This window comes from Thamnophis sirtalis, unplaced genomic scaffold (assembly GCF_051295495.1).
Source record: "Thamnophis sirtalis isolate CommonGarterSnake01/CBP01778 unplaced genomic scaffold, rThaSir2_p1.2 scaffold_9, whole genome shotgun sequence".
Lineage (NCBI taxonomy): Eukaryota > Metazoa > Chordata > Lepidosauria > Squamata > Natricidae > Thamnophis > Thamnophis sirtalis.
This window is the reverse complement of record NW_028261389.1, coordinates 77,160,838-77,174,471: the sequence shown is the minus strand read 5'-3', so window position 1 is coordinate 77,174,471 and position 13,634 is coordinate 77,160,838. Positions and strand designations below refer to the sequence as shown.

Here is a 13,634-nt window from a genome sequence, read left to right as displayed (position 1 = left end):
TGACCGACCTCAGAAGGACAGAAGGCTGAGTCAACCTTGAGCCAGTTAGGATTGACCTCCTGGCAGTCAGCAGAATTAGCCTGCAACACTGCATTCTCATCACTGCGCCAGCAGGAATGAGAAAGGGTATAAGAGGGAGGGAGGAATCGCAGTAGCACTTAAAATGTATATACCGTTTTACCGTGCTTGACAGCCCTCTCTAAGCAGTTTACAGAGTCATCCTATTGCCCCCACCAATCTGGGTCCTCATTTTACCCACCTCGGAAGGACGGAAGGCTGAGTCAATCTTTAGCCTGTCGCGATCGAACTGCTGGCAGCTGGCAGTCAGCAGAAGTAGCCTGCAATACTTCATTCTAACCACTCTGCCACCAGAGAATTCCTTTTCTCATAAAAAAAAGTGATAAGTATTATCCAGAAAACTAACGTTATCAGCGGCGTTACTTTCTAAAGAATCCCTTTCAAAAGTAAGCCACAGAAAAGCAACTTGCCTGCCCCACGCGGCTTCCATTGTCGAGTTCTTGTTAATCGGAGCGCAAGAGGATTCGATGACGCTGGACTTGTTCAGTTTGTAGCAAAACCCACATCTGGGATCCAGCATGCAGCCGTTACAATTGCTGAAACGAAGAAGGAAAAGTCATTGGAATAAGCTGGGTTTTTTTTTAAGAGAAGTGTTAATTAAACAAGAGTGGGAGTTAGCTGGCTTCTCAAAAGGGCAAGCTAGAATCTCAAGACGTGCCAAAGGTGATTTTTTTTTCAAAAGGCAACTGGACTTTCTGGTTTTTCTTTGAAAACCATTAATTACTTACCCTATTTTTCAGAGTATAAGATGCACCTTTTTCCCTCCTAAAAGAGGGTGAAAATTTAGGTGCGTCTTATACACTGAATGTAGCCCCACCCACTCACCGCCCCCCTACCCTTTGGTTCACCGACAAAACCGCGCCCGACTAAACCGCATCGCTGACGTCATCAACAGGGCAACAACAGTGCGGAGACAGAAGCACACTGTAAACCTTAAACCTAAAATTAACCCCTAAACCTAAACCTAACCCCCCTAAACCTAACCCTAACCCTAAACCTAACCCTTAACCTAAACCTAATCCTAAACCTAATCCTAAACCTAATCCTAACCCTTAACCTAACCCTAAACCTAACCCTTAACCTAAACCTAATCCTAAACCTAATCCTAACCCTTAACCTAACCCTAAACCTAACCCTAACCCTTAACCTAACCCTAACCTTAACCTAACCCAAAAGCTAACCCTAAACCTAAACCTAACCCTAAACCTAACCCTTACCTTATGTTGAATCAGCTTGCTTTCAAAGCGCTATTTAAAGCGCCCTTCTTTCTCCGCGCTGGCTGTTGTCGCCCTGTTGATGACGTCAGCGACGCGGTTTAGTCGATCGCGGTTTTGACGGGTCACGCACCCTTTGGCCTCTGCCTCCCAGCAATTTACCTCCTTGCAGCAAATGGGGAAAATGGGGCTTGCAGAAAGCTGCAATAGGCTACAGCAATCCCTGCAGCCTGAAACAGCTGATGATCGGGAGAAATTGAAAGTGAAACTTGCTGTTTGTTCCGCAAGGCAAATTGACTGGGAGGCAGAGGGAGATTTTTTTTTCTTGTGCTAATCAGGCTGTTTGCCGCAAGGAGGCACGTCAACAACTATGAATGCCTATAGAATGTTCAAATGATTATAGACTTATTTTTTAAAGACTGCTTTATTATTGTTCTAGACAACTTAACAAAATGAAGAAGCTTTTTAAAATAAATGCTTGATCTGAAGAAGCCCAGTGCTATTGTTTTAAAAAATGCTATTCTTTTAAATAGCAGAGAATAACGTATACTTCCAGAAAGCTACATCAATTTTAACAGCATCTGTACAAGTATAGTCTGAAATATAACACTACGGTGTATATTATCTATACTGTTTGCTGTAAGGAGGCAAATAGCTGGGAGGCAGATATTTTCCCCTTGTTTTCCTCCCCAAAAGCTAGGTGTGTCTTATACTTCAGAGCGTCTTATACTCCGAACAATATGGTAATGAAAATATAGCGGCCTAGCTAAAGAGGAAGTCCTGAGGAACCATATCGCAAAATTGGAGTGGCAGAAGACGAGATGCTCTCCCTGAAAAAAACAGACCCAGTGTTGTGGCCCGCTGGCAGCCAGTGGAGCTAGCAGCAGAATCGGACAGTGAGGTTGGGGAGGAACATGGCCAGTCCGGGGGGCTGAGGAAAGCTCAGACGAGGGCTCTGCATCGGAGGCAGAGAGGGAGTTAGACAGCAGTGAGGCAGAGGAACAGCTGGAGCCTGTTCCCAGCGTGCGCGTGCGCAGAGCTGCCGGAAGACAAGAACAACTAAAAAAGCAGGGTCAACCGGGGAGTAAAGCCACACCTTGGAGGTGATTGGCCCCTCCCATGGGAAACAAAAAAGGAGTGAACGGGGAGGGGGCTTTCCCAGGAAACCATTCATTCGGTCATGTCAATAGTGGAACGATCTGTCTGTGATTATAAGAGACTCTGTGTCAAGTTTTGTCCTGTGTTTGGAAACTAGTAATCTGGCAGTGCTCCGAACGAGATAAGGTTCGTGTGGATAAATATTCCTTAGAAAGACTGTTTGCTAAGCCTTGCTGACTGTGAATGAAAGGAATTCACAGTCATGTAAATGAAAGAGGTTTTGTTGGGATCAAGACTTTGAGCCAAGGTGGTGCAGTGGTTAGGGTGCAGTACTGCAGGCCACTTCAGCTGACTGTTATCTGCAGTTCAGCGGTTCAAATCCCACCAGGCTCAAGGTTGACTCAGCCTTCCATCCTTCCGAGGTGGGTGAAATGAGGACCCAGATTGTTGTTGGGGGCAATATGCTGACTCTGTAAACCGCTTAGAGAGGGCTGAAAGCCCTATGAAGCGGTATATAAGTCTAACTGCTATTGCTAACTGCTTCTTGCTTTCTAAGGATCAGAACACCTATGTTTTTAAGAGAGCCAGCTTGGCCTAGTGGTTAAGGCACCAGGCTACAAAGCAAGAGGCGTTGAGTTCAAGTCCTGCCTCAGCCATGAAAACCAGGTGACTCACTTTGGGCCAATCACCTGGAGACTTTGAGTTCTAGTCCCGCCTCAGACTTGAAAGACAGCAGGGCCAGTTATTCTCTCTTTTCCCACCCCACAGGTTTGTTGTGGGGAAAAATAGAAGGAGGAAAATGTGTTGGATAAGTTTACTGCCTTGAGTTATTGGTAAAAATAATAAAGATGCCATATAAATAAATAAAATTAAGATGCTACATGTATTCTTAAAACCATACCACATTTAGATTTAAATAGATCTTTGATGTTACATCAAAAACGCTGAATCGAAACAAAAGAACAACTTTATTCCAATTAATATATGAAATAATGGATTCCTTCAAAGTCCTTTTAGCTCACTTAATAAGCGGATAGAGAATTACCGGGAAAAGGGGGGGGGGGTGAATCACATTAAAAGGGCAGATCTAAATGTTACTTCCCGGAAGTATAGAAAAAATACAATACAATACAATAGCAGAGTTGGAAGGGACCTTGGAGGTCTTCTAGTCCAACCCCCTGCCTAGGCAGGAAACCCTATACCGTTTCAGACAAATGGCTATCCAACATCTTCTTAAAGACTTCCAGTGTTGGGGCATTCACAACTTCTGGAGGCAACTTCTGTTCCACTGATTAATTGTTCTCACTGTCAGGAAATTTCTCCTCAGTTCTAGTTGCTTCTCTCCTTGATTAGTTTCTACCCATTGCTTCTTGTCCTACCCTCAGGTGCCTTGGAGAATAGTTTGACTCCCTCTTCTTTGGGGCAACCCCTGAGATATTGGAAGGAAGGAAGGAGAGGAGGGAGGGTGAAACCTCTCAAGGAGGATTGGATTTCTTTGACTCCAAGTTGTTCTCACTGTCAGGAAATTCCTCCTTTGTTCTAGGTTGGTCCTCCCAATTTCTATCCGTTGATTCTTCTCGGATGCTTTGGAGAATAGCTCAACTCTCTCTTCTTTGGGGCAACCCCTGAGATATTGGAAGACTGCTATCATGTCTCCCCTAGTCCTTCTTTTCATTAAACTAGACCTACCCAGTTCCTGCAACCGTTCTTCATATGTTTTAGCCTCCAGTCCCCTAATCCTCTTTCTTGCTCTTCTCTGCACTCTTTCTAGAGTCTCCAGATCTTTTCTACATCGTGGCGACCAAAACTGAATGCAGCACTCCAAGTATGGCCTTACCCAAGGCATAAAATGATAAGAGAGAAATGCCTTCCAACAACAGAGGTTTGGAAGATTTTTCAGAAAGCATGCTGTGGAAAAGAGGGGGGGGGGTTTGGAAACCTGAAGAAAAATGATATTCCAATTATGAAAGCGACACTTGTACTAAATAAATATTAATGAAAGAAGGAACTGTGGAATGCAATTAAAATTAATTGAAGCCGTGGTGCCTGAACAGGATTTACTCCCAAGTCTTTTAACAAATATTGAGAAGCAGATGCCAAGCAGAGAGTTCCCACTGCTTGTTAAAAAAAAAAATATTTAGTATTTCAAGCACAAAGCCTGCACCGTCTATGAGGTACGGGAGTTCTGGATGGCAAAACCTGCTTAATAACAAATCCAGCTTTAGCAAATATTTTCGGCTGTCTTCTTTTGAGCCGACAGAAGCAGAGAAAACCAAGAAGGGAATAATAACAGGAGGACGGGATGGGGAAGTTACGGGAATACATCCGGTCTTTTAGAAAACAGCTATTGCAATCCCAAACGTGTTTTTTTCAGGAGTCAATTGGACTTTCTTGTTTTTTTTCTTCTGAAGACATTTCGCTACTCATCCAAGAAGCTTCTTCAGCTCTGACTGGATGGTGGAGGATGGAAGGATTTATACTCCTTGGAGACAGCTGGTCATTTGCATCCTTTTAGGGAGTCATTGAGGCCACCTGGAGATTTATTTATTTCTCTTTGAAGACATTTTGCTTCTCATCCAAGAAGCTTCTTCAGCTCTGGCTGGATGGTAGGAGAATAGAAGGATTTATACTCCTTGGAGATAGCTGGTCATTTGCATCCTTTCAGAGAGTCCTTGAGGCCACTTGGAGGTTTCTTTCTTTCTCTTTGAAGACATTTCAATTCTCATCCAAGAAGCTTCTTCAGCTCTGACTGGATGGTGGGAGAACAGAAGGATTTATATTCCTTGGAGACAGCTGGTCATTTGCATCCTTTTAGGGAGTCATTGAGGCCACTTGGAGGTTTCTTTCTTTCTCTTTGAAGACATTTTGCTTCTCATCCAAGAAGCTTCTTCAGCTCTGACTGGATGGTGGGGGAATTAAAGGATTTATACTCCTTGCAGACAGCTGGTCATTTGCATCCTTTTAGGGAGTCATTGAGGCCACCCGGAGATTTATTTATTTCTCTTTGAAGACATTTTGCTTCTCATCCAAGAAGCTTCTTCAGCTCTGGTTGGATGGTGGAAGAATAGAAGGATTTATACTCCTTGCAGACAGCTGGTCATTTGCATCCTTTTTTAGAGGGTCTTTGAGGCCACTTGGAGGTTTTATCTCTGTCCTTAAGGTCACCTGAGTGGTGCAAATGGTTCCTGCAGTCTGCAATTTTTCCTCTGGGAATCTATTCCTTCTCCCACACCATTCCAAGGGTGCTCATCCCAAACTGTATAGTTCAAAGTCTGGAGACTCTGAGGTCACAGATAAACCTCCAAGTGGCCTCAACGACTCTCTAAAAAGGATGCAAATGACCAGCTGTCTGCAAGGAATATAAATCCTTCCATTCCCCACCATCCAGCCAGAGCTGAAGAAGCTTCTGGGATGAGAAGTGAAATGTCTTCCAGAGAAAAAAAAGGAAAGTTCAGTTGCCTCCTGAAAAAAGCTCCTTTGGGAAAATCACGACCTGGATGACTGGGAATCTTTACAGATTTTTTTCACCATTGCAATCACTCCGCTTTCTTTAATTTAGAAAGCTTTCAGTTTCTGCCTTTGTGCGTTTCATATTTCAAATCTTTTGGGACTCTCTGGAATGATAAAAGAGTTATTTCCAGTGTTCCTTGAATTGGCCTTGAAGCACCTGGATTTTATCCATGCTGTGATTGTCGGATCTGAATTTCTCCGAAGGATATTGAAAAATATTATCTTTTTCTTCTTCTTTAAAAAAAAAAAAAGAGGAGAGTTTCGTATTTATTTCTAAAATATCAGGTGCGTAAACTCTCTTTTGTGTTGAAAACTGGCCTGCCACCCCTCCGGCATTTTAAATTAAACTAGAAATGTAATAAAGAGAAACATGCTAAAAGCTAGGTTAAGTGTGGCACCCCCAAAACGGATTTCACTGCTTAGCTAATTTCAGAATTTATTACCAAGTCAGCCTTCAGCTCTACGACATGAACTTCCCAATCAAATTCTAATTACATGTTGATTAGAGCAAGGGAAAATGGCCTGCGTGGGCCTTGTAAGGTTACTTCTGAAGGTCTCTGGATCAAATCCTTCATTTTTTTTTAAACCTTAATCTTTTCATGATAAAATATGTTTTTAGAACTCAGAATACAGAGCTGGAAGGGACCTTGGCAGCAATGTTCCCTCTAATTTTTTTTCAGTGTGAGCGGAAAAGTATAGTGTTTGAGCAGCACATTTTCATACCTGAGCACCTGGATTTTTTTCATAGATGTCACCCAAGACAACGAAATTAGTGTTATTTGAAACTCAATTCTACCATGTAAATATCCATTAAGTAAAGAAATCTCCCTATACAGGTAGTCCTCAATCTACGACCATAATTGAGCCCAAAGTTTCTATTGCTAAATGAGACATTTGTTAAGTGAGTTTTGCCCCATTTTACAACCTTTCTTGCTACAGTTAAGTGAATCACTGCGGTTAAATCAGTAACCTGGTTGTTAAGTCAGTCTGACTTTCCTACTGACTTTCCTTGGCAGATGGTTGCAAAAGGTGACCCCAGGACACTGCAACCGTCATAAATATGAGGCAGTTGCCAAAGATCCAAATTTTGATCCTATGACCATGGGGATGCTGCAATGATCATGTGTGAAGAACAGCTGTAATTCACTTTTTTCAGTGCTGATGTAGCTTTAGTCATTAAGTGAACTGTTGTAAGTTGAGGACTATACTTTCCCCCTTACTATCCAATAGTCTGCAGTGATTTAGCAAGTTATGAATAAATTACCAACTGATGTAGATTAGCAATTGGAGCACTTAAAGAAGCAAACAAAGAGGGGAGAGGAAAGAAGGGAGGAAGGAAAGAAGGGAGAGGGAGAGAGAAACAGAGACAGAGGGAGAGACAAAAAAGGAAAGAGGAGAAAGAGAAAAAGAAAGGGGAGAGGAGGGTGGGAGGATAAGAAAAAGAGGCAGAAAAAAGAAAGAGAGAGAAAGAGGAAAGGAAGAAAGAAGGAAGGAAGGAAGGAAAGAAAAAAGGAAGAAAAAAGGAAGAAAGAAAAGAGGAGAGGAGAGAAGGAATAGAGGCCAAAAAAGCAAACAAGGAAAAGTAGGGAAAAAACTTTCACTGGAAAACACTATTTTTCCATCAGTGCAAAACTTTCCTAAACAAGGTTAATTTTCTGGATTTTGACTTTCCGGTCCAGGTGGACCAAGAAGCCTTTATTTTCTTTTTCTAAAATCAAATAAAATCTGCAGAGCACCAGCACGCCATATGAAAAAGAATTTGTATTTGCAAGTAGGTTGATCACCAATCCATGACAAATAAGCTGAAATGCAATATTTAAAACATTCTTACTAAACAGCAGTCTGCCTTCGCTGGATGGCTTGGATCTCTCGCTGACTCTCCATGAAAGCACCGAGATAGAAACAGCCCTCCTGTGCAACATTGACAGTAGGGAGATGGGGGAGGGGTGCCTCGCCCTCTCCTGGGGAGCCCTGTCTGGGGAAGAACCCCCCTCCTCCGGCCTCGGGACCGTCGGTTTCTCCGACGGGTCTCCCCCCCCTCCTCTGCCCCCGACCGACTTCCTTTTCTGGGCTTTTTGCAACTGAGCCGGACGCAGCCGAATCTCTCTCTGTGTGTATGTGTGTGTGTGAGCGCGGGTTGCCCAATCCAGTTCCTCCCTCCATAGTTTTGAACCTGGGAGGAACTGGTTTGGGCAACCCGAGAGCTCCGCCTGACGCCCGAAGGGCTTTGCACGAAGAAACGCGGCTTGAGGCGCAAGGACGGTCCTGTCTGTGGGGCGCAGGCCCCTAAAATCCTCTCTTTGGTTCCCTCCTCCTCCCCCTCCTTCCACAGCCTGCGTGACGCCCTAGGCTGAGAGCTGCTGCTGCTGCACAGCTGAGGGAGGGAGAGCGAAAGCAGAGGCGGGGCGCCAAGCTTTGGTTAAGGCAGGCAAGGGAAACGGCGAGCCGAAAGGAAGTCTTGCTGGGAAGACGCGGCAGCAGGGCTTTAAAGGGCTCCCCCCTCCCCAGCCAGCCAGCCCACCCAGCCCATTCTTCCCCCGCCACAAGTGTATCCAACAGGCCAAGTTGCTGGGAGGAGAAAGTTTGGGCTGCAGGACATGAGATTCCTCTGGGGAGGTCCTTTGCGGGCGGCCAGTTCTAGCTGCCTGCAAAGGACTTCCCCACGTTTGCTATGAAAGAAATCTCTGCGCGGGAGTTGAAAAGTCCTGCGCGGGGATTTCTTTCCATGTGCGCGGCCGCGCAGGCGCGCACCTTAGAGGGAACAGTGCTTGGCGGTCTTCTAGTCCAACCCCCTGCCTAGGCAGGAAACCCTATACCGTTTCAGACAAATGTCTCTCCAACATCATCTTAAAGACTTCCAGTGTTGGGGCATTCACAACTTCTGGAGGCAAGTGGTTCCACTGGTTAATTGTTCTCACTGTCAGGAAATTTCTCCTTAGTTCTAGGTTGCTTCTCTCCTTGATTAGTTCCCACCCATTGCTTCTTGCCTTGCCTTTCGGTGCTTTGGAAAATAAGTTGACCTTCTATTCCAGGGATGGCTAATCTTTTTGCCATCGCGTGCCAACAGGGGCGGGCGTGCGTGGGCATGCCCACATCCATAATTCTATGTGTGTGACACACACCCCCCACGTGCATGCACATGCGCCCCCCCCACGTGCATGCACGCCTCACACACACACACACACTCCCTGTGCATACATGCCCGATCCTGGAGCCTTCAGAGAAGCCTCCTGAAGGCTCCGGAGGGCAAAAAATGGCCCTGTGGGCAACCCAGACGTCAAAGTTCAGGAATGGACTTCCTGGTTACCTGTAAGGCCATTTTTTGCCCTCTGGAGCCTTGAAAAACAGCCGAAAATGAAGGCCGAAGTAATCTGGCCAGCGCACACATGCGTGCTGAAGCCGACAAGTCAATGCCTCGCGTGCCCTAACAAATGGCTCCATGTGCCACCTGTGGCAAGCGTGTTAAAGGTTCACCACCACAGTTCTATTCTTTGTGACAGCCCCTCAAATACTAGGATACTGCTAACTTGTCCCCCCCCATCTCCCCCCCCCCAGTCCTTATTTTCTCTAATTTTCTCTCTGAAAAAAATGACTTACGGCCGTTTTCATGCTCACAACCATTTCAGCATTCCCATGTTTGTGCAATCAAAATTCAGAATCTTGTATGTATGACGGTTGCGGTGCCCCTTTTGAGACCAGGCAAAGCCAACGGGGAAATCACATTCATTTCACAATCCGGTTGCTAACTTAACAACGGCAGTGATTCACTTAACAAGTATGCCAAAAAAAGGTCGTAAAATGGGGCAAAATTCACTCAACAATGGCCTCGCTTAACGACACAAATTTTGGGCTCAATTGTGGTTGTACGTTGAAGACTACCTACAACAGGGGTGTCAAACTCTATTTCGTTGAGGGTTTGGGTTTGATCTTGGGGGCCAGGGTGGGAGTGGCCAGGGTGGGAGTGGCCAGAGTGGGAGTGGCCAGGGTGGGTGTCGCCAGCTCAACGTCCCTCATGTCAGGGGCACCTGTGGTCGCCTGAGTGCTCTGCCCGCGAAAATGGCCTCCTGATGTTTCCTTCATCTGATTGTAGCCAATGAGCATGAGCGTTTAAAGAGCCAATCAGGTGTCATCTTGTTTTGGCAATGAACCAATCAGATCACAGTAGGATTCAGTTATCGATGTCATGCATTGAAACTGAGAGGAGGACATTTGTCAGTGTGTTATGTGATCACTATCAAGTTGGTTGGGTTTTTTCCCTTTTCTTTCATTTAGTGAGTGTGAAGTTCCCAAGAGATGACCTAATTAATTTACCAGCCTCGAGACAAAGTTAAAAAAAAACACAATTCATTTATTAGGATCAACATCTCGGCATGTTCTTCTGTGGAGCTGAAACTGATTTACACTTAATGGCATCTGAACTCTACCCCCGTGTCCCCTCCTCTCTGCCTTGGTCATAAATCACATTCACCAACAAGGTGCTACGGCAGGTTATGGTCATGAGCATTCACATGCCAGCTGCAAGGAATATGAGACATGACTCTGACCAAAAGTATGCATGGAATTCTCCTCCCTTCTCTATGCCACTTGATAGTAGTCATGGCAACACTTTACAGGTTGACAGTGAGCTTGTAAAACGTAAAAAAAAAAAAAAGTACTGGTGCAGAGTGTTGACAGTTTCCCAAAAAGCAATGTAAAATAGTACTGTTAACCGAACAAGGCTACAGTTATGAAGAAATTAGAAGAATAATGGGTGGAAACTTCACCAAAGGTAGCATTTCTAAATTTTTGAAGAGGTATAAGGAGACTCAGTCACTACAAAACCACACAGGTAAAGAAAAGGGGCACAACAGCAAGTGATGATAGAAGAATTAAGAGACCGTGCCTAGGTGACAGAAGAAAACCATCTGGGTGTATACAAGGTGAAATGGCGCAATGCAATGTGAAGTTGAGTGCAGGGACTGTTTGGCGCAGACTGCAGGAATTTGGCCTAAAATCTAGAATTCCATGAAAAAAGACACTTTTATCTCTCAAACAAAGGTTGAAAAGATTAAACTGGGCTAAAACCAGGAGTGAAATCCAGCAGGTTCTGGAGAACCAGTAGCGGAAATTTTGACTAGTTTGGAGAACCGGTAGCGGAAATTTTGAGTAGTTCGGAGGACCAGTAGCAGAAATTTTGAGTAGTTCAGAGAACCGGTAGTGGAAATTTTGAGTAGTTCGGAGAACTGGTAGCGGAAATTTTGAGTAGTTCAGAGAACCGGTAGTGGAAATTTTGAGTGGTTTGGAGAAACGGTAGCGGAAATTTTGAGTAGTTCGGAGAACTGGTAGCGGAAATTTTGAGTAGTTCAGAGAACCGGTAGTGGAAATTTTGAGTAGTTCGGAGAAACGGTAGCGGAAATTTTGAGTAGTTCGGAGGACCAGTAGCAGAAATTTTGAGTAGTTCAGAGAACTGGTAGCGGAAATTTTGAGTAGTTCGGAGAACTGGTAGCGGAAATTTTGAGTAGTTCAGAGAACCGGTAGTGGAAATTTTGAGTGGTTTGGAGAACCGGTAGCAGAAATTTTGAGTAGTTCGGAGAAACGGTAGCGGAAATTTTGAGTAGTTCGGAGAACTGGTAGCGGAAATTTTGAGTAGTTCAGAGAACCGGTAGTGGAAATTTTGAGTAGTTCGGAGAAACGGTAGCGGAAATTTTGAGTAGTTCGGAGGACCAGTAGCAGAAATTTTGAGTAGTTCAGAGAACTGGTAGCGGAAATTTTGAGTAGTTCGGAGAACTGGTAGCGGAAATTTTGAGTAGTTCAGAGAACTGGTAGCGGAAATTTTGAGTAGTTCGGAGAACCGGTAGCGGAAATTTTGAGTGGTTCGAAGAACCGGCAAAAGCCACCTCTGACTGGCCCCAGAGTGGGGTGGGAATGGAGATTTTGCAGTATCCTTCCCCTGCCATGCCCACCAAGCCACGCCCACAGAACCGGTAGTAAAAAAAAATGAATTTCATCACTGGCTAAAACCCATGTTACCTGGACAGAGGATCAATGGGGCAGTGTTATTTGGAGTGATGAGACCATTCCACAATTTTGGCCACTACTGTAAGGTACCCAGAAGCAGCCCATGTTTTTCTCCTGGGAGAAATTCCTTAGTAAGAAGACCATGTTGATTCAACAACCACTCATTTATATCATGGAGATATTATATCAAAATCGTTACTTCAAATTCAAAAGCATCAAAAGGAAAGGAAGATGGAAGGGAGAGAAAAGGAAGGAGAGAGGGTAGGAAGGGAAAGAGGAAGAGTAGGAGCAAAGGAGACGTAAGGGAAGAAGGAAGGGGAAGGGGAGGAGGAAGGAAGGAAGTAGAGGAGGGAGGGAGAAAGGGAAAGGGAAGGGAGAGAAAAGGAAGGAGAGAGGGTAGGAAGGGAAAGAGGAAGAGTAGGAGCAAAGGAGACGTAAGGGAAGAAGGAAGGGGAAGGGGAGGAGGAAGGAAGAAAGTAGAGAAGGGAGAGAGGGTGAAAAGAAAGAGGTAAGGAGAGGAGGATGGGAAGGAGAGAAAGAGAAGGAGAGAGGGTAGGAAGGGGATGAGGAAGAGCAGGAGTAGGAGAAAGGTACGGGAAGAAGGAAGGGGAAGGAGAGGAGGAAGGAGGAAAGTAGAGAAGGGAGGGAGGGAGAAAGGAAAGGGAAAGGAAAGGAAGATGGAAGGGAGAGAAAAGGAAGGAGAGAGGGTAGAAAGGGAAAGAGGAAGAGTAGGAGCAAAGGAGAGGTAGGGGAAGAAGGAAGGGGAAGGAAAGGAGGAAGGAAGAAAGTAGAGAAGGGAGAGAGGGTGAAAAGAAAGAAGGGAAGGGAGAGGAGGATGGAAAGGAGAGAAAGCGGAGGAGAGAGGGTAGGAAGAGGAAGAGCAGGAGTAGGAGAAAGGTACGGGAAGAAGGAAGGGGAAGGAGAGGAGGAAGGAGGAAAGTAGAGAAAGGAGGGAGGGAGAAAGGAAAGGGAAAGGAAAGGAAGATGGAAGGGAGAGAAAAGGATGGAGAGAGGGTAGAAAGGGGATGAGGAAGAGCAGGAGTAGGGGAAAGGTACAGGAAGAAGGAAGGGAAAGGAGAGCAGGAAGGAAGAAAGTAGAGAAGGGAGGAAGGGAGAAAAGAAAGGGAAAATAAGATGGTATTATAACAGGAGGAAGGGATGGTAAACAAAGCAATCCAAACTGTATATTATAACCTATTAAATGAAATAATAAATGTATAAGAATGATAAATGTTAAAACACTTGTAACCAAACGACATGCTGTATGTGATGATGGTGTTTTTGTTTTTGCTCAAGCTGAATTTCAGCATATTTTAGTAATGACTGTCTTATGCATGTACCGATTTTTCCTATTATGTGTTATATTATCAATACATTGTACAGCCCATATTTAGTAATACCAAGGCTTAATTCCATCCAATGAAAAATAATCGCCTTGGCGTAGCTCAAATTCAAGCATTATTTCTGTCCCTTTCTACTGCATTAATGGGCGGGCAAACTAAAATCATATTTACGCATGTTGCGAGCTGATGTTACGGATGTAATTTCAACAATTTTTGCAGATCCATTAGGTTTTCAGTCTTAATCTGTTGATCTGCTCCGTAATTGGACTTAAAGGAACTTTTAATCATCTGTAGACGGTGTTTACCATTAAAGAGTTCACATCTGAGAGATGCCTGCAATTTGCCCTTAAAACAGCCTCCGTTGGAACAAAACGCAGGCATGAAATTGCTTTCC

The 13,634-nt window shown here is 44.6% G+C and overlaps 1 protein-coding gene across 3 annotated transcripts in view; it reads right to left on the bottom strand.

Moving 5' to 3' along the window:
• The window catches only part of SLC2A13 (solute carrier family 2 member 13), a 141,882-nt gene that overhangs the window by 64,653 nt on the left and 63,595 nt on the right, over positions 1-13,634 (bottom strand). For all 3 annotated transcript variants that reach the window (XM_087722341.1, XM_087722340.1, XM_087722339.1), the window contains exon 7: positions 489-614. In XM_087722341.1, the coding sequence (XP_087578467.1) occupies positions 489-614 (126 nt within the window). The remainder of the gene's footprint in view (positions 1-488; positions 615-13,634) is intronic.